Source organism: Sinocyclocheilus rhinocerous, unplaced genomic scaffold (genome assembly GCF_001515625.1).
Source record: "Sinocyclocheilus rhinocerous isolate Xijiao unplaced genomic scaffold, SAMN03320098_v1.1 scaffold3354, whole genome shotgun sequence".
Lineage (NCBI taxonomy): Eukaryota > Metazoa > Chordata > Actinopteri > Cypriniformes > Cyprinidae > Sinocyclocheilus > Sinocyclocheilus rhinocerous.
Window position 1 is genome coordinate 62,696 of NW_015664987.1, and position 18,977 is coordinate 81,672.

The following is an 18,977-nucleotide window of genomic DNA, read 5'->3' on the forward strand; positions in this document are numbered from 1 at the left end:
ATGAACCGGAAGTCTCACCCATAGGCTTACTTCCACGTTGAAGAAAAAGGTGGATAAAGCCACAGAAGAACTGTTGCGTGTCTCCTAACAAAACACAATAGGTGTTGGACTTGAAGCAGCACAGCACAGACCGTTCTGTGTGACATCAAAGTACCGCGAGAGCGATTAGAGGGCATTTTTGAATGTTTGTTTTGATGTCAAATAAATCTTGCTTGTTTTGCTAAAGATATTTTAAAATGTTAAAAACCTATAGAAATGAAACAAGGGAGTTAACAATATATATATATATATATATATATACACACACACACACACACACACACACACACATATGTATATAATTTTGTTAACTCACTTGTTTAATTTCTATAGCTTTTTAACATTCTAAAATCTCTTTATTCCAAAAATATACTACAAGTTTGTCAGCATATTCAGTAGGTGTAATGTATGGTAAGTTGCTCCAGAGGCATAAGGTATTACAAGTACTACATACAACAATAATAAAATAGTGCATTGACATATAAAAGGAAATTTGCTCTTGAAGTACTTTAGTACTTTTAAAAGCAAGTACTTCTGTACATTTACTAAGTAAAAATTTGTCTTTACAACTTTCACTTGTAATGGAGTAATATTTGACCAGCAGTATCTGTACTTTCACTACTTGTCCACCTCTGCTTGTCATGCACCGTGGTGCCGAGCTATGACTATGTGGCTGCACCACAAAGCACCATTCACATTAAATTGTTATATTTGTCCCAAATCATTGCTAATATTACTAATAAATAACATAACTTCACCCAAGGCTGGAAGAATGTGTATTGTGCATGTGTAATAATATAGATTGCGCTCACTCCTTCCTTTTGCTATGCGTTTCATCATCTCATCGACGCCACTTTGTTCATTCTTAATGTAAACTTTCACATGTTAGGTGATTAGCTTAACTGTTTTGGACTACCCTCTTGAACTGAATGTGACGTTTTCAGGGTGTGATACCTTTGAGTTGTCCTAAACATGACATGGCACACCACTTTTCATCAGGGGCGTATTCCAGAAAGCAAGGTTAACTTACCATCTGCTAAACCCTGAACTCTCGGTTGATTAACCCAAACCTTGCTTAATTGAGGTATGTTGGTTCCAAAAACGCGTCCGGGAGTAAGTTCATTCAACTCAGAGTATGTTCCTGGTTAAGATTCAACACATTCTCAACAGAGCGACGAATCGACGAGTCACTGTGGAAATGGATGCTAAGAAACAGCGCCATACTGCTTCTTTCTTCTTCTGTTCATTTGCATACTTGGTTCATATCGCCACCTAACTGATGGTTGTGCAGTCATTTTTCTTTTTAATCTTTAATCCTTGAGAATAAGAATTAAATTGTTGTTTGATGCTAGTTATATAATAAGTCATATCAGATATGTGTTTTTATTATAGAAATACATTATAGAAAATGCCGATCCATGCTGTCAGAGATGATAATATAAAATGAAAGAAATATATATATATAATAAATTAAATATTACCTTGTCGTAATAGTGTTTTATAATTTATACAGATAACTATTATATATGCCAATAAAATAAATATAGTAACTAAATATAGTAAAATATAGTCCCAAATTTGAGGACTTGGTATTTGACTCGAGACTTGCTTGTGACTTAAAAGCAATGACTTGTTCCTACCTCTGCTGGCAGGAACATCCAGTGATGCTCCGACCAAACTTACTTTGAATGCACCTGACGACGTAATAACAACTTGCCAACTCGTAAATATCAATTTCACAGGTGGACTTGAACATACCATTTTAGTACATGGCAAGATATTTTAAACGTGTTCTGTGCACATTCTGGGAACCAGCATCTTCTATGTCCTCTGTGTTACAGCATCTTTCAATTTACAAATTAAGCCCTGCATCCTACTAACTTTACAAGTTGACATGTACTTGCAAAGTTAATTCTAGTCAGTACAATGTCTGCAAAATTAGAACTAATGTTCATGTCTGTCAGGAATACTGTATAAAGGAAGATTAATCGTGTGTGATCGTGTGTGTGTGTGTGTGTGTGTGTGTTTGTGTGTGTGTGTCTGTGTGTCTGTGTACAGGGAAAATGTGGTGATAGAGTTGGAGTATTCCCAGCTAATTTTGTGCAGCGAGTGCGTCCAGGTGAACGTGTCTGGAAGGTGACGCAAAGTGTCCATGGCAACAAAGACCTGGGCCACCTGACTGTTAAAGAGGCTCAGGTAACACACACACACTGCTTAATAATAGTTAGTAAGGTAGTTCGTAAGTTGGGTATGGGGTGTGATTAAGGGCTCTAAAATATGGTCATGCAGAATAAGGCATTCATTTGTGCTTTATAATCACTAATAAACAGCCAAAATGCTAGTAATATGCATGCTGATAAGCAAATAGTTAATAGTGAGAATTGGACCTTAATAATATAAAGTGTTACAGTTTGTAATACTGTGCAAAAGTCTTAGGCCACTAGTATTTTCACCAGCTAAAATATGGTTTCAAGTCAGTTATATCTATCTTTTGCTGTAGTGTGTCAGTAGGAAATATCAGTTTACATTTCCAAACATTTATTTTGCCATTAATTGTAATAATCCAGTGAGATTTTTGTTTGCACAAGGAGTCTGACAACAGCCAGTGCTCCACACAGAGATCTGATCTCATCATCATCCAGTCTGTCTTGAATGATATGAAGAAACAGAAAAAAAAACTGAGACAGACTAAAGCCCAGCTCACACTGTGTGATTTTGGCCATGATTTGGTCGCCTGAAATTTTGAAAATCCTAAAAAATTCCAATAATCCTAGGCTAAAATCAGTAGTCTTCGATCGCTGGTTTGACATATTCACCGGCAGCCGATTAATGGCTGTTGCAATCAAATTTTATTTAAATTCTAGCAGTGTCAGAAGATTTGGCGCACAGTCCTGCAGTGTGATGTCTCCTACGACAAACGACAAACTGTCTCCATTTTTTCAAGACAAGCCATGATCAGAATTAATGCTAGAGATTTCTTTTAACCCCCATAAACGCTCCCATCCTCCGCTCACGAAATTCATATGATACGTTGCCTTTGCTCTGATAAACACCGGTTGTGCTGCTGTTTTCGTGTGGTTGTGTAGTGCCGCTTACACTATTCTTCTTAAATACGCCGCTATTGGCGCCATTCATATTCTTTTCATGATAGCCAACATTTCAGCCTCGCGTGTAATGCAGCTCGCAGTCACTGAACGTGTATTGGATAATAATGTAAAACCCTGGACAAGTTTTCTTGCACGCACCCATTTTTTACGTGTTTTGACTGTTGTACAGTTTGATATTAATGACAACTGAGATCCCACAGTGTGACATGATCATCATGTACAGTCTGACAAGTAACAATCGTAAAGGACTATTAAAAATTGCACAGTGTGTGCCCAGCTTAAAACCAGATGTGGCAACGTCTCCAAGATGCTTCAAGAGACCTACCTACAAAGCTACATTACTGTTAAAAGTTTTAGGCACTTGTGTACAAATGCTGTAAAATGAGAGGATGCTGTCAAAAATAATGTCACAAATAGATTTTATTTATCAATTAACTTCTGTTAACTAAATTAAATCAACATTTGGTGTGACTATCCTTTGCGTTTAAAGCAGCTTTTGTCCTCTGTACACTTGCACATAGTTTTTCAGGTAGCTATCACTGTTCTTCTGGATTTATTCTGTCTTAATTCTCTTTCTTCATGTCATTCCAGACAGACTGGATGATGAGATCAGATCTCTGTGTGGATCACTGGCTGTTATCTCACTAGATTATTACAATTTATAGCAAAAGGACTGTTTGGAAAAAACTGTCGGTGCAGACAGCCTTGTGGGCAGCGTGCTGACATAAGGTTGTTGCACTTCAGGCATCCCGAGTTCAAATCGTGGCTGGCAGACATTTCCCAGTCCCGCCCACCCCCTCTCTTCCTGTCTACCAATTGGCCAACCAAAATAAAGGCAAAAATAAGTCTTTAAAATAACTAGCTTAAAAACCATTTTTAAAAATAAAATAAATCTTAAGACTTTGCACAGTACTGTATATATATATATATTATGAGGTGCCAAACAGGAAATAATTATATATTTTTACCAGTATGTGCGTTCCCTTGGGAATAAATAAATAAATATATAAGTCTGTATATCTAAATGTAAATCATTGATATACATGCATATCATGAAATCTGAAAATATGTATAAATCCTGAATATGCTGTATAAATGCAAATATGGATATATATTGTCTACATCTCAATATAACTATATCTTTATTATAAAGCATATCAATAGACTTTTTATTATACCTGTACATACTGTATATAGTTATCAATGTAAATATTTTTACTATATTAATTACATTTATATATTCAAAATTTACAACTATTTTTTCATATTTACCTCTGTTCATACAGACTGTAACTATATATTCAGATGTACTATTATATATTCAGACTTATTTTCTATATATTCAGACTTACAACTATATATTCATATTTACGTTTATATATTCAGAATTATATCTATATATTCAGATTTACATTTATATATTCAGAATTATAACTATATATTCAGATTTAAATTTATATATTCAGACTCATATATTCAGATTTGCTTCTATATATTTACAATTTACATTTATATAATCAGTTATAACTATATATTCAGATTTACTTCTATACATTCACAATTTACATTTATATATTCAGTTTTACAACTATATATTCAGATTTATGTCTATATATTCAGACTTATATCTATATATTCAGACATAACAATATATTCAGATTTACTTAAGATTTCACTTTAAATGTTTTACTGTACAAATCAAAATATTTTACTGTCAACAAATCATATATAAAAAGTTTAATATTCAACATAAATACACAGATCACTATAATCCAATGACAAAAATGTGATTATTTCATTTTATTACTGATCAGATGAAATGCATCTCACAGATGAAAAGATCATATGATTCAATGACTTTGTTTTTAGTGAAATCAATAGTAGGAAAATGAAACATGGTGGCATATATCTATTTAAGTAAAGGCTTCAGTTTATTTTCCTCGTGTTCTTTTTCATCTTCAAACCACATTTCTTTTTGTGATAGATTTGTGTGGGTAAGAATGAAGAAACTGATGGCTTTCTAAAGCTAAGCAGTGGTAAGAAGAGAGGTCTGGTCCCGACTGATTCGCTGGAGGAGATATAACAGCTTATAGAGATGAACACAGTCATGAACAACATTTATCATGATACAGCAACATAATTTACCACATAAACCTTTTGTATTATGTCAAATGTTAACACAAAAACAGGTTTGTTCAGCCTGATTGGATCCTCATAATTTATGTTTCTCTACCATCATGTTCATGTTTCTTTGTTTTTGGGAAAATAAGTTTTTTTCCTGTTATTCAGGGAAAGTGATATGTTGTTGGCATATATAATTCCTAGTGCATAGTGGAATAGAAATTTAACAACTTCTGGGGCCAGTTGCATAAACTGTTTAGTCTTAAAAAGTTAGTCATCAAATTTTTTTTCTTCAAGACTGGTCATAATTTTTTTTATTCGGTTATGAAAAGGTAGATTGGTCTTATTTTTATTGGAAAAGTAAGACTGATTTCCTCTTGGCAAATGCTAGCTGGCCAAACTAGATCTTAAGACACAGTCTTAACATGGTGGCTAAGTTTATGCAACTGGCCCCTGGAGAAGATTAAGGGTTAATCTGAAAAATAGAAATACTCTGCTTTTTCAAAACAAAAACGATACAACTTCCATTAGAATACTAACAATAAATACATTAATAATGGTTTTAATTAATAGAAATTATACGAAAAGAGTATTACGAATTGAGCAAGTCTCAGTTTTGTTCTTATCCATCAAACAGAAACTTTCACAATATCTTAAGAACATGGACTTCAGTTCCTTTACCATTGAACAATACTAAAAGAAAACGGCAGATGATATATCTAATAATCTTAAGTTTTGTAAGATTTATAATGAACACATACACCTTTCAAAGAAAGGCAAAGGGTTGGATTTCCTTCTATAAAACACAAACACTTATTTTAATGTGCTTGATTATCTATACTTGTGTCTGTGTGTGTGTGTGTGTAAGCAAGCACCAGCTTTGAAACAATTACTTGCCTATAAGAAAGCTATGAACTAATATACTTGCATAAAATTATATTTTTGCCCTCTTTTAAAGGGGTCATATGATGCAATTTCATTTTTTCCTTTCTCTTTGGAGTGTTACAAGCTCTTATGTGTTCATACAATTATGAAAGAAAACTATGTCTGTTCCATGTAATGTACTGTATACCTATTAAAACATTTTAATGTTAAAATATTCAGTATTTTATTACACAGACTAAATGAGTTGCTTGCTGTTTTATAAGACGTGGTTATAAAACATGGCTTGCTTAGCAAAACAAATAAATATTAATGGAACTCTACACTGACTAAAATTATTTTTTTTCTTTCAGATCATGCAACTACTTGCTAAACATAAAAGTGTGACTTTCATTTCAAAAGTGGCCTTCATTTCTTATAAACCAATGAATATAGACTACAACCTATTTTACACTATCACTGCTGTACATCTATTTTTGCCTGCCCTCATTCTGACAGACATTATGTGTGTATGTGTGTGTATTTAGTAATCAGTACACTAAAGTAGGGCAGATTTCAGAGATGACTAAATGTGCCTAACAGTAGAGTGCAGTGAGATGTCCTCATGAGAACATTATTTATTAACATTTTCTTTTAGTTTTTTCTGTCATACAGCAGGTGTTTTACCTGAAACAGACTATAGACCCACAGAACTTACAATACTCAGAATAAACCAGTACACCCCCTCTGAAACTTAACAAATTCAGGTATTACTCATTATTTAGAAGACATATTAGGGTTCTTTGGAGATACAATGTTTAAGCAAGTCTGCTTGATCAGTTACCAAATAAGCATGCCAAAATTATAGGCTACAGGAAATAAGATTTTCTTATCAAAGAGATCAAATGTTGCATTGCAACAATTAGTACACCCTTGTGAATTTTCTGGTGCAAATTAGGCAGTTTTGAACAACATGTAAGTATGTAAAACCAAAACATTTAAAGAGAAGTAATTTCTTGACAATTAAAAGTATTAAACAGCCCACTGAATAATTCTTCAATTTAATGCATCAGTTTAATCCATCAAATTAATCCATCAGTATAAAAGGTCACCAGTAATGCATGTCATGAACTTCTTTGTTTGAAAGAAACGTAATAGGCAGATCCAGGGCATGGCAATGAAATGCAGTGTCTCGTTCCTCTTCTTAGGGAACCAGGGTTACACTTCTAACCAAGAAGTCTCCTTTTGAATGGCAACTCAGAGTGCACCAGAAGAAGATGCTATGGGGAGCCAGGGGCGATTCTAGGATTTATCTATCTATCTATCTTTCTATCGCTCTGCGCCGCCGCGGTCTGTGGATTGAAAAAGAACGCACTGAAAGACTGGGAGGGGCCGATCGAAGTCTGCCACCATTTTCATTTGAAGTTTAAAGGGGACTGAGGCAATCAAGAATTTGTGTACAGTTTATGGAGCTAATTTCAAAATTTTAGGGGGGCTGAGTAGTCATTTTAGGGTGGCTATAGTCCCCTTAAAAATGGCCTAGTGACGCCCAGAGAGTAGAGAGCTGCATTGGGATTGGGACTCAATGCAAATCTACCGGGTGTGGGCAGTTTTACCTTTACTGTGGGCGGTCAAAAAAATTTAGCACGTGACCCGCCATTCCACAGTCCCATGATTTGGCACATAGCAAGAATAATGGAGTTACATAAACAGGTGTTTACATGGTGTTCATTCGTACATGATTACATTGCCCACCGCGGTACCATCTCCCACTCTTGTTTTGCTTTATTATAGAAATACAAATAATTTAGTTCAGCTGGAAAATGTACGCTACACTAAACTGAAAGCCTCTGCTCTGCTCTGCTCCGCTCCGCTCCATGGTTGCCAGGTCTGCTTGACAAAACTAGCCCATGACAGTCATAAACAGCCCAAAGTTGTGCAATGAACATATCCCAAATATCAAAGCCCAAAATATGTCATTTCCATACCTAAAATACATATTTTACAGTTACTGTTATGTACAATGATAATAAAGTTCAAAGGCTTCTTACCAGAAGGCTTCTTCACAAAACTTAACATCTAGCACAGTTTTATCATACGTAGATTGCAAAATGTTTCAATACAAGCATTTCAGTCAAATGTAATTCACCAATATTTCAAACTTTTAACCCACAGAGGAAAATTAACCCATGGAAAAAAGCAGCCCGATTCCATTGAAAAAATAAGGACTTGACCAACCCTGCATCCAACATGAGCTGCAGGAGTCAGATTTGACTAATCACAAGTCGAGAGTAAGGAGAGGTGACTGATAAGATGGTGGAGGATTTGCCGCTCAACAGATCCTGAGCTCATTGGCAAATATCTTATCCGGGACACACACAATGCGGAAGCAGGCGGTAATGGTCAGAAATTTAGCGGGAGTGGGCGGGAACCGTTTTAAGAAAACAGTCCCACGAAGGGCTCTACCAGGGCGAGCTCATGAAACTCGAGCTATTTAGCCCGGAGTCACTGTGACTTAAGGGGAGTCAGCGGAAAGCTAGGTTACATCTTTCAGAAACTGCAAAGATTTCCAAGGTCTCAAATTTCTAGCACTCCTGAAGGTGCCCAACAACAAGAAGGGTTCACAAATTAGGGTGTTAAAAGGGCCCTCCTATAAAGGTATCCCAGTAATGGAAAAGGGTTAAGCTATGCATCTAACCCTTGTCTGGAGGAAGTGACTCCAGAAGATGGACCAAGCTCATACCGTGGTGCGGAAAGCTACTTAAAGTGATCCAAATAGTGGGACAGATATCTGAGCTCTCAAGGAGTGCTAGATTACACCACTTGATAACTGCAGTCGATGGCCAAGGTCTCAAACATTTCAGGTAGGTGCCTAACAGCAAGAAGGGTTCACAAACTGGGGCAAAAAACTTCTTGCCGGGCAAAGAGACCAGCTTGAGCTCCTAGCGGCACAAAGGATTCTCCTAGTAAGGTGTCCCAACAGCAGGAAAAATGTTAAACCTTTGAAGAGCAGCTTCAACCTCATTATTACACAGGTCCTAAAGTTCGAATGAGATGAACACAGGGAAACGAGGACCCTACTTTAAGACCCAACAATGGGGAGGGTACTACTCTAATTTCAAGCCAAACACAAGGAAGTCTCCTACTTAAGGAACCCCAGAAACTGGGAGAAGCAGCTTCAACCTTTATTTCCAATGAGCACAGTTCTTAATAAAGAATATTTTATTTATTTTTAACATGTATACAATACTGCCGACATTTAAGCTAGATTAACAAACATTTAGAAGCAAAAATTAAACATTTAAAAGCAATTCAAGTGTAATCATCTGGATAATGGAGGGGAAGTCGTGGCATAATGGTTAGAGAGTCGGACTCTTAACCCAAGGTTGCGGGTTCGAGTCTCATACCGGCAGGGATTGTAGGTGGGGGGAGTGAATGTACAGCGCTCTCTCCCACCTTCAATACCACGACTGAGGTGCCCTTGAGCAAGGCACCGAACCCCCAACTGCTCCCCGGGTGCCGCAGCAAAAAATGGCTGCCCACTGCTCCGGGTGTGTGTTCACGGTGTGTGTGTGTGCACTTTGGATGGGATAAATGCAGAGCACTAATTCCGAGTATGTTTCCTGAAAACGTTGTCTCCTAGCACACTATGAAGACTCTAAAGTAAGGTGACCATACGTGCCATTTGGGGACACGTTCTGGCCAGGATTTCAATATTGACTAAAATATATGCGCTGCGCAGATTGATCGTTGTATGACATCTATGTACCTAGAGAGCAGAGCAGACAGCTCCTTATGCTTTCGAATCGCTCTCGAGGTACTTTGATGTCATACAACGATCGATCGCAAACAGCCGCAACCTGGTTATTTTAGGCAATATAGAAATTCTGGCCAGAACGTGTCCCTAGAAAATGCCACGTATGGTCACCTTACTCTAAAGGTATAACTTTTCTAGGCGTGTTCCCCAAACTATACTTTAGGAGGTTGCTTAAGGTATACCTTCTTAAGCCCAATTTATACTTCTGCGTTGAACCTGCATGGCTGTGTGTAGTATGCGCAGCCTACGGTGTAGCCTGACATGCACGTCAATTCTACGAGGACCGCAAGCACTGTGATTGGTCTGCTAGGACCCCTGTCTCCGTATGTATTTGAGTTTTGTGTATTTTTTGCACTTTAATATACTTAAACGTTGCACCTTCTTATCTGAAATAAAACTAAGCAAAGAACAAGTGTCTTATTATTTATACAACATTACATTATACATCACTTTGTTGTCTTCGACCAACAATGTTGTTCTGCTACAGTACCTTTGTGGAGATTGAAAGAATGCCATCTTCTCCTGTTCTGTTGTTGTCTCCTTCTTAGATAATTATTTGCCGCCATCGGTCTGCATATGTAATTGCACGTCGACGAGGACAACGACGCAGAAGTATAAATGAAAACCGATGTATAGCCTACGGCGTAGGTCCGACGCAAAAGTATAAATCAGTTGCTGTCCATGGCGGTGGTGCTAAATTGGTTGATATTGATGGCTCGAGAATGGATTATTCAATCTGTGCAGGGGCTAATGCTTCAGTGCATTATGTGAGAAAGTAGTGTTCTTTATAAAAGAAGTGTTGATTTTAAATAAGCACACGTAACTCTTTCGTGTTAGAATGCAATGAACTTCATACATAACATACATCACCTCAGGGAAGAAAACCAAGTAAGAAAAATATATGCCCAGAGCACCTCCAGTGGTCACCACATAAAAAACAAGGACAAAAATCCTGCATGGGACACTGCTTAATAATTTAACAGCTTTTAACAAAAGAAAGAAAGAAAGAAAGAAGGAAAGAAAGAAAAAAAAGAAAAAAAAACATAGACCTACACAAGTCCAACAGAAAAACCTTATGGGCTGAGTTTCCAAAAAGCATTGTAAGCCTAAGTTGATCGTAGCTCCATTGGGTTCAATGGGTCTACAATGTACTCAAGCTTACGATGCTTTTGGGAAACACAGCCCTGGTAAGAGTGCTTTCCAACAAGCACTTTAGAAATAGTTGAAATTGCATTTATCATACTCATGGGATCTAATAAAAATAATCAAAATTGCAAACTAAATCCAATTGTATATCATTTTGAAATAAGTGCACAAACCTGCAACCTCATGCCCAGACATATTATGCATATCACTTACTGGCAGTATGCCTTCACTGGCCTTTGAAAGGGTCATTTATATTATCATAATATATTAGTGTCTTCATTTACTCCACAACCAGGGTTGATTGTCCAGCAGCTACATTACATTATTGGTGTAAATCACTCATTTCTGTTATTGGATGACCTACTCAATAAAAGTGCAATGCACTAAACATATAATCAACAGCTACTATGGTGGAGAAAAAAAGAGAGAAAGAGGAGAGCCGCTAGTAGCTGAATTTTGGGGCTGAGGGGGTAGCTCCATCGAGTTTGTCACGGCAAAATCAGACCAACAAGATCTAAAAGCTGCTGAATTTGCTTCCATGGCAGGCTTTTTTTTTAAGAATTGCTGCTTCTGACATGGTAGCCAGGAGACTAAAGTTTTAGTGCACATACAGTAAATGGCTTCAGATGGCACCATCTTTGATTTAGCACAACCATTCGCTGTATTGCTGCCATATTTGACCAAACTCCCCACCACAATCTTTCCCTTTAAATAGACTCCTAAGCCTTTACTGCCTAATGGTTTGCCAGCTGATATAACTTTATAAAAAAATAAAAAATATATAATCAAAAGGTTAACAACCATCAGTCTAATGACAATTTTATTCTTTGCATGAAAACACTAGTTTTCGTATTGTATGCTCCTGCAGAATTTGGGTGTTTTGGGCCGCTGTTCAATCTGTATTTCACACAAGACATACTCCGTAACACTCACAGAATATGTACGAGAGAAGTGGTGTTGTTGTTTTTTTCTTCCATTTAACATATTAATCATTAAATTTAATTAATTTTAAATGTAATTCATTTATCAAATTTAATAAATTTAGTGAATTATATTAATATATTTAAAGTAATTTTAAGTTATCTGGCATCCCCCCCATTAATTTAAATTTACCAATATTTTAAAAACAATTTCCTTTTTCTTTTTTAGTTTTTAAGCAAGAGACAAGAAAGAGTGAATCTCCTACCTCTCTGCCTGTTCTGTCCAGCCCTGAATCTCCTGTGTCTCTTCATTTAGGACAGAGGAGAACTGGTCTACTGACTGAGCCTGGTCTCTCCAAAGTTTTTTTCCCCCCTTTATTTCTGTCACCGGTTGGAGCTTGGCTTGCTTTGTTGGGGTCTAAAAGAAACTTAATATTCATAATATAATTGAATTGATGACACTGACACTATTGCATGAGAACAAAACTTGAACTGAATTGAGATGAATGACACTGTTGTGTTCTGCTTTATGGCTAGATTAAATTTGTTTATAATTCATGAATTTTTCAACATTGACACTTTTTGAACCGAAATGAATCAAAACTGAACTTACCCAGGCTTAATAATGACACTACTGTCTTCTGTAGAGCTGCTTTCAGTAGAGCAATTTCTGAATTCAACTCTTCATAATGATTGAACTTTACACAGTTATTGAACTGAACTGAACAAACACTGAGCTGACTGAAGCTGAATAATGACACTAATATATGTGACCCTGGAGCACAAAAGCAGCCATAAGTAGCACACGTATATTTGTAGCAATAGTCAAAAATACATTGTACTGTATGGGTCAAAATTATCGATTTTTCTTTTATGCCAAAAATCATTCCTTTTGATATTGTGGTAACAGATTGGACACTTTATAAAATAACTCTTGGTGTAAGAACTTTTTAGATTAAAATATTTTCTTAGAGAGAACACATAGACTTTTCAGTTCTTCAGATCTTAACAGTGAGGGAAAGTTACATCATTTCCTGTATCTTACATATTGTGGGAGATAATTCCACTAATTTAAAGGCAAAGTATGGTACGGTAACAGAGTTGACGCAAGATTTACGTAAAAAATATAACCATTTGAAAAAAGCAGAAAAAAAATAATGACTTCGGACACCAAATGTACCTGCAATTATAGAATCACTCATGTATAAATCTCAATTTCGAAAAATTGACACTTAAGACTGGTTTTGTGGTCCAGGGTCACATATTGTCCTGGTGAAGCTGTTTTACAGCAGAATTTGGAAGCAAGTTTAGAACATTTATTTTTACTTTCCTGTTTAATACTGAAGATGCTTCTCTGTTGTACAAAGTGCTATAAAAATAAAGGTGGCTTGACTTGAAGCTTATGTTTTTTTCTACAAGGTTTGCATTTTCACCAAAATAATTTGAGAAAAGCAGAGATTTTTCAGTCTCTGATGTTGCACCTCCCTTACGTCCCCTTCTCTAAGTTTTGCAAGATGAATTATTTTGTCCAAAACATTTATACTTATGTTTATGTCAAGCTCAAGCTTCTGCTTCGGACCAGCAGCGAGTTGAACATTAATCTGGATCTGTCTACGAGGGAAGGTGATTGCAACCGCTCCATCATCTGGCGTTCATCTGCGGGGGCTTACTCCTGGAATGTACCCATTCTACCGAGCTCGTGGGATCGACGGCCTCAACATCACTCGCCTCGCCTCCACCGTCGCGGCGTTTCTATACATCATCTTCGCCCGCTGCGTAGAGCAACGCAGCCGTTTGAAGACTCGTTGCATGCAGATAAAGATGGCGTTGGTCAACGCGAGGTCTGTGATAAGAATAAGAAGCCTCTAACAGAAGCCTTTGATTTAGTGCAGCTTATTAAAGGACCTACACATATACATGGACACACTCTCAATCTTATAATGTCTCATAGGTTCTTTATGGGTGATATTGAGATATGCGACCACAGCTTTTATGATCACAATTACTGCTCTCCTTCATCTGAGCTCAGTCCTGATGAACTGCTATATCGTTTTAATTCAGTCTGCACTATAATTTTGGATTCTGTGATTCTATGAGGACTAAACATCACAAGTTAACTCCTGAGCCATGGTTGAATAATACCACTCGGACATTGAGACAGGCTTGTAGAAGAGCCGAAAGGACAAACTACAGATTTCTTATGAAATGTTAAAGGATTCTCTTATTAAGCATCAGAAGGCGGTGAGAGTGGCCAAATCAGAATATTTTTCGACTCTCAGACAAAAATCATAATGATCCTAGAACCCTTTTTAATACCATTAATGCTGTGTTAAACCCTGCTGTCTGTACAGAGTCAGTAGCTATGTGTGAGCGATTCTGACAGTTTTTTATTAAGATATATGAGATCAGACATACCATCAAATCGGTTGCTGGTGATCCTGCAGGCCATTTAAAATATACAGGTGTCTTTAGTCAGTTTACACCTATTTCGCTTTCTTTTTTAAATGACATTGTTAATCAACTCAAACCAACTGGTTCACCCTTAGTTATAATTCCCTCACGGTTATTTAAACGAGTGTTCAATGTAATGGGTCTGACACTTTTAAATTTGATTAATAAATGCCTTGAGTTAGGAGTTGTTCCTGACTATTTAAAACATGCCTCGGTACAACCCAGACTTAAGTGGCCTAATTTAGATTGCTCTGATTTATCAAATTTTAGACCCATTTCTAATCTTCCATTTTTAGCAAAAATGATAGAGAAAGTAGTTTTTCATCAACTCAAAAGTTTCTTGATCGATTACAACATTTTTGATGCGTTCCAATCAGGCTTTAGAAAATTTCACTACACTCTCAAAAAGGGTGTGTTAATTAATAACACATTTTTTGTGTTATGGCTATTTTAACACATTTTGTGTAATTTTAAGTTGATCATGTGTAAAAAGAAAAAGAAAGAGAGAGAGAGAAACAACACAGTGTCCAACACAATATGTGTTAACTATCATCCAATCACACTGCTGCTACGTCACTCTGCGCCGCAAGAAGCAAGTTCGCGCCTCTTTACTTTCTTTCTTTTACTAATTTTGAAAGAGTAATCATGCTTTTATCACCATGAGGCTTGATTATTGTAACTCTCTTTATTTGGGGATCAATCAATCTTCCTTAAACCGCCTTCAGATGGTTCAAAGTGCAGCTGCCAGAGTCCTGACTGGAGCTCGAAAGCATGAACATATTACCCCTGTCCTTCCGTCGTTACATTGGTTACCTGTGCGCTACAGGATTAACTCTAAAATGCTCTTATTGGTTTTTAAGTCTTCAAATGGCTTAGCACCCTCAAACCTCTCCGATTTTTTGATAGACTACCAACCTGCAAGAGCACTTAGGTCTACCAATTTAAGGCTCTTAGTGGTTCCTAGAACCAGACTCGAGTCTAGGGGTGACCGAGCACTCGCCCTAGCCACCCCCAGAGTTTGGAATAATCTTACTACAGAAATCAGAACTGCCCCTACACTATCCATTTTAAATCTGTTAAAATAATTTTTATTTAATCTGGCTTACTCATGATTTGCATTTGCCTTATACTTTGAAGTTTTATTTATGACCTGGTCTTTGTTTTAATTTTGTTAATGGTTACTTTTGTACAGCATATTGGTCAACGGTAGCGGTTTAGTTGTGCTTTATAAAATTTAAATTATGTAACGGTACATTAACATAAGTATAATAGAAAATGCCGCATTATAGTTAACCGTTTCTAACTGGCCTAGTTTATTAAAGTCCTACCTAATAAGACAAAACAAGAACAAATTATACAGACCCTTCATATTTCTAGATTTCAAACACAAACCTGTTCATGTTTGGGGTGCATTGCTGCGCTTACAGTATCATGTACAGCCAGTATCAGCAGTGTGGAGTCAAGCAGGTTGAAAAACTGACCCAAGTTGCAGGGCAACTGGTTCAGTGGAATCAGAGTTCGGAAAATGCTTAATTTCTCCCATCACTGCGACAATTTATTATTTCTGTACAACAGTCATGCAATTGCAACGATTACAGAAGCAGAAAAGTTAAAGCACTAATATCTGACGTTGCGGTGTAACATTTGAGGTAGTGTTGTACAGCAAAACCTAAATGTAAACATTGGGTTTTGAATCAAAACATTCAGCTCTTCACGGAGCGGAGTATAAGTCAACTTCCAAAATGCAAACAAACAGTACTTCCTTAAGAACCATAGCCCCAGCTACTATAAACATATGCAGAAGCCAGACGGACAAAACTAAATCCTTTATTTTTAATCATACAGACAGAACTTAAATTTATATTGTTTCTCAAACAATGGTAAATCAATAAACAAATTTCTGTACCTCAAGTACTAACACCTGAAACAAAACATTTTTCCTTTAAACTGAATTCATGTCAGCACAGTATTTGTATACACGGAAAAAAAAGAAAAAAAAAAATTCTATTTATCAGCAACCTTAGTCGGACGGATACTGAACAGATCTCTGAGGTTTACTTCAGGATCAACATGGTGTGGGATTTTACGCTCATTAAAGAGGCCTGTCAGATCAGCTTCCAGTTTGGCCCTCGGAGAGATCTTCATGCGTAATGAAAAGAGAGAGCGAAGGTCTTCAACTAGAGGACGACGATTTCGCCCTTCCAAACGTTTCTGCCAACTCTTGCTGCTCCGCTTATGTGGGTGCTTAACACAAATAACCAGCGAATTAAAATGAAACCCAAGCGGTTTTTAAATATACAATCATCGATGGATTTAATAAAAATGTGGTAACTGATGAATCCTCACCTGAATGTCTCCTATCATGTGCTTTCCGCGCAACGTGAGACTCGAACCTCATTCCACATCCGCTTTTCAAGCATCTTAAACAGGAAAAACGTAGATATTTTCACTATTTTACTTTTAGTGGTCAAAGTTACAGAGCATTGTTATTAAAAACCCATTGTGCAGACGCACCTGAAACTGGATGTACCGTGCGTCGCCAGGTGCAGTTTTAACGCTCTCCGTTTCCTAAACGTCTTTGCGCACTTTGGCTCTTCACACTTGAGAAAAACAAGACTCCGTGTTGATTACAAGCATAAAGCGTGTCTACGCGAACAACAAAATTTGACCAGTAATTGTGTGGTGGGAAAGAAAATAAGAGTCCGACCTTGAAATATTCGCGTTTCTCGCTGTGAGCGTACCGCACGTGCCTCTTAAGTTTATCAGCGGTGAAGAAGCTCTTGCCACATGCAGCGGCACTGCACCTGCTCCACGGTAACCACAAACATTCACAGATGTAGAACTTTTTTTTAAACTGGCCACTTTTTCCTACCATGCCAGTTCATATTCCACAGCATCTCAATTAATACTATCCCATAACTAAACTTAAAACTACAGAGTGTTTAGCCAGGTAGGTCATTCAAGTGTATCTAAATAAGCCTATACAGGTCTCACTACAGGATGTACAAAAAAAAAAAAACTGGCCGTTTTTAACGACATTACTTCAAGTCTTTCACCCCGCTGTGTATTAAAGCATGTCGGCTCAGGTGCGATTTACGGGTGAAACTGCGTCCACATCCTGCTACAACACACTTGTGAGGTCGCTGAGGGAAACGGGGAAGAAAAAAAGTCTGATCAAGCGCAGAAAACAGAAATAAAGAGAACTTGATAAACGCGGTCTTTTATTTCAAGAAACAAATGCCTAGGACTCACCGCACCGGTATGCACGGTCTCGTGCTCCAGCAGACGCCACTGACGGACGAATGTCGCGCCACAATCAGTGTAAGCGCAATTAAACAGCTGCAGTCGCGGCACAGCGTCCTCTTTCTCAACCACCCGTGCGTTCATCATCTTCAAATGCGTATGCAACTATATCATTGCACTTTCAATGTGATTATTGTTACTTTGCCTCGTTCAATTCACATTAATAAATAAGAGAGTTTCTCGGCTTTATGAGCTATATACACTCCGGCCACCTGCAGATGGTTGCGCTAATGATGGTTGGTAATAAGATAAAGAGAGGTTATTCAGCGTAATGAGAACACAGCCGTGTTAAGAACAAACTGGTCTGAATAAGATTGAAAGGTCAATGTGCATTTTATCCAGTGCTTTATTGGAAAAAAAAAACCCCTACAAATTCGACTTTATATAGGGCCTACAGTTGTGCTCAAAATTATTACCTTGGTAAATATGATCAAAGAAGGCTATGAAAATAAATCTGTATCACTAATTCTGTTGATCTTTTATTTTTTAAAAATTACAAAAACATAACGTTTCACTAGAGAATTTAAAAAGGGGGGGAAATCTTATGAAATAGCTAAATGTTTTTCTCTAATACACATTGGCCACAATTAATCATACCCTTTTATTCAATACTTTTTGCAACCACCTGTTGCCGAGATAACAGCTCTGAATCTAAACCTATAATGCCTGAAGAGTTTGGAGAACATTTGACAAGAGATCAGACCATTCCTTCATCCAGAACCACTCCAGACCCTTCAGATTCCCAGATCATGTTGGTGCTTCTCCACTTCAGTTCACAACACTCATTTTCTTAAAAAGCTAATTTTTTAGTTTCATCTGACCGTAGAAGCCAGTATCGTGTGAATTTCCAGTTGTGTCTAGCAAATAAATATGCTGGAGTTTGTTTTTGAATGAGAGCATTTTCTTTTCTAGATTTTACTTAAAACACTCCCAAACAACATGTTGGTGCTGTTTGAGATATATATATCTCGAGGCTTTCTGACACCAAAACTCAACTATTTTCTGCCGTTTTCCAGCTGTGATCCTTGGAGAGTCTTTGGCCTCTCAAACTAATGCCGAGTTCACACTGCACGATTTTCAAACTCGTCGGATCGCCGTTGTTTTCACACTGCGTGACTATCTGGGGTAGCATTCAGTTGCTGCTGTGTTCACACTGCACGATGGATCGGCGACAGGGGGTTTCACACTGCATGACTTCACAATAGGAAGAAT

The 18,977-nt window shown here is 37.2% G+C and overlaps 2 protein-coding genes across 2 annotated transcripts in view; one reads left to right on the forward strand and one right to left on the reverse strand.

Annotated features, from left to right (window-relative positions):
- The window catches only part of LOC107730546 (SH3 and cysteine-rich domain-containing protein 2-like), a 17,563-nt gene extending 12,059 nt beyond the window's left edge, over window positions 1-5,504 (forward strand). Inside the window, exons 4-5 of the mRNA XM_016541401.1 lie at window positions 2,098-2,235; window positions 5,131-5,504. Of these exons, the coding sequence (XP_016396887.1) occupies window positions 2,098-2,235; window positions 5,131-5,229 (237 nt within the window). The 3' untranslated portion in view covers window positions 5,230-5,504. The remainder of the gene's footprint in view (window positions 1-2,097; window positions 2,236-5,130) is intronic.
- Window positions 5,505-16,269: 10,765 nt separating this feature from the next.
- On the reverse strand, window positions 16,270-17,944 carry 42sp43 (P43 5S RNA-binding protein). Its single transcript, XM_016541398.1, has 6 exons — window positions 17,715-17,944; window positions 17,505-17,605; window positions 17,170-17,266; window positions 16,977-17,062; window positions 16,809-16,882; window positions 16,270-16,735 (listed from the first exon to the last, which is right to left on the reverse strand). Exons 1-6 carry the CDS (start codon window positions 17,850-17,852, stop codon window positions 16,467-16,469), a joined length of 765 nt encoding a protein of 254 aa, XP_016396884.1. The 5' UTR covers window positions 17,853-17,944; the 3' UTR covers window positions 16,270-16,466.
- Between the last annotated feature and the right edge of the window lie 1,033 nt (window positions 17,945-18,977).

Excerpts from the sequence above, each read along its gene's own strand:
- 42sp43 (XM_016541398.1), bottom strand. The coding sequence starts at position 17,852 with ATGATGAACGCACGGGTGGTTGAGAAAGAGGACGCTGTGCCGCGACTG. Across the intron at positions 17,606-17,714 it reads AGACCGTGCATACCGGTGCG|CGACCTCACAAGTGTGTTGT; the intron begins GTGAGTCCTAGG and ends CGTTTCCCTCAG. Across the intron at positions 16,736-16,808 it reads ACATGATAGGAGACATTCAG|ATTTTAATTCGCTGGTTATT; the intron begins GTGAGGATTCAT and ends CGCTTGGGTTTC.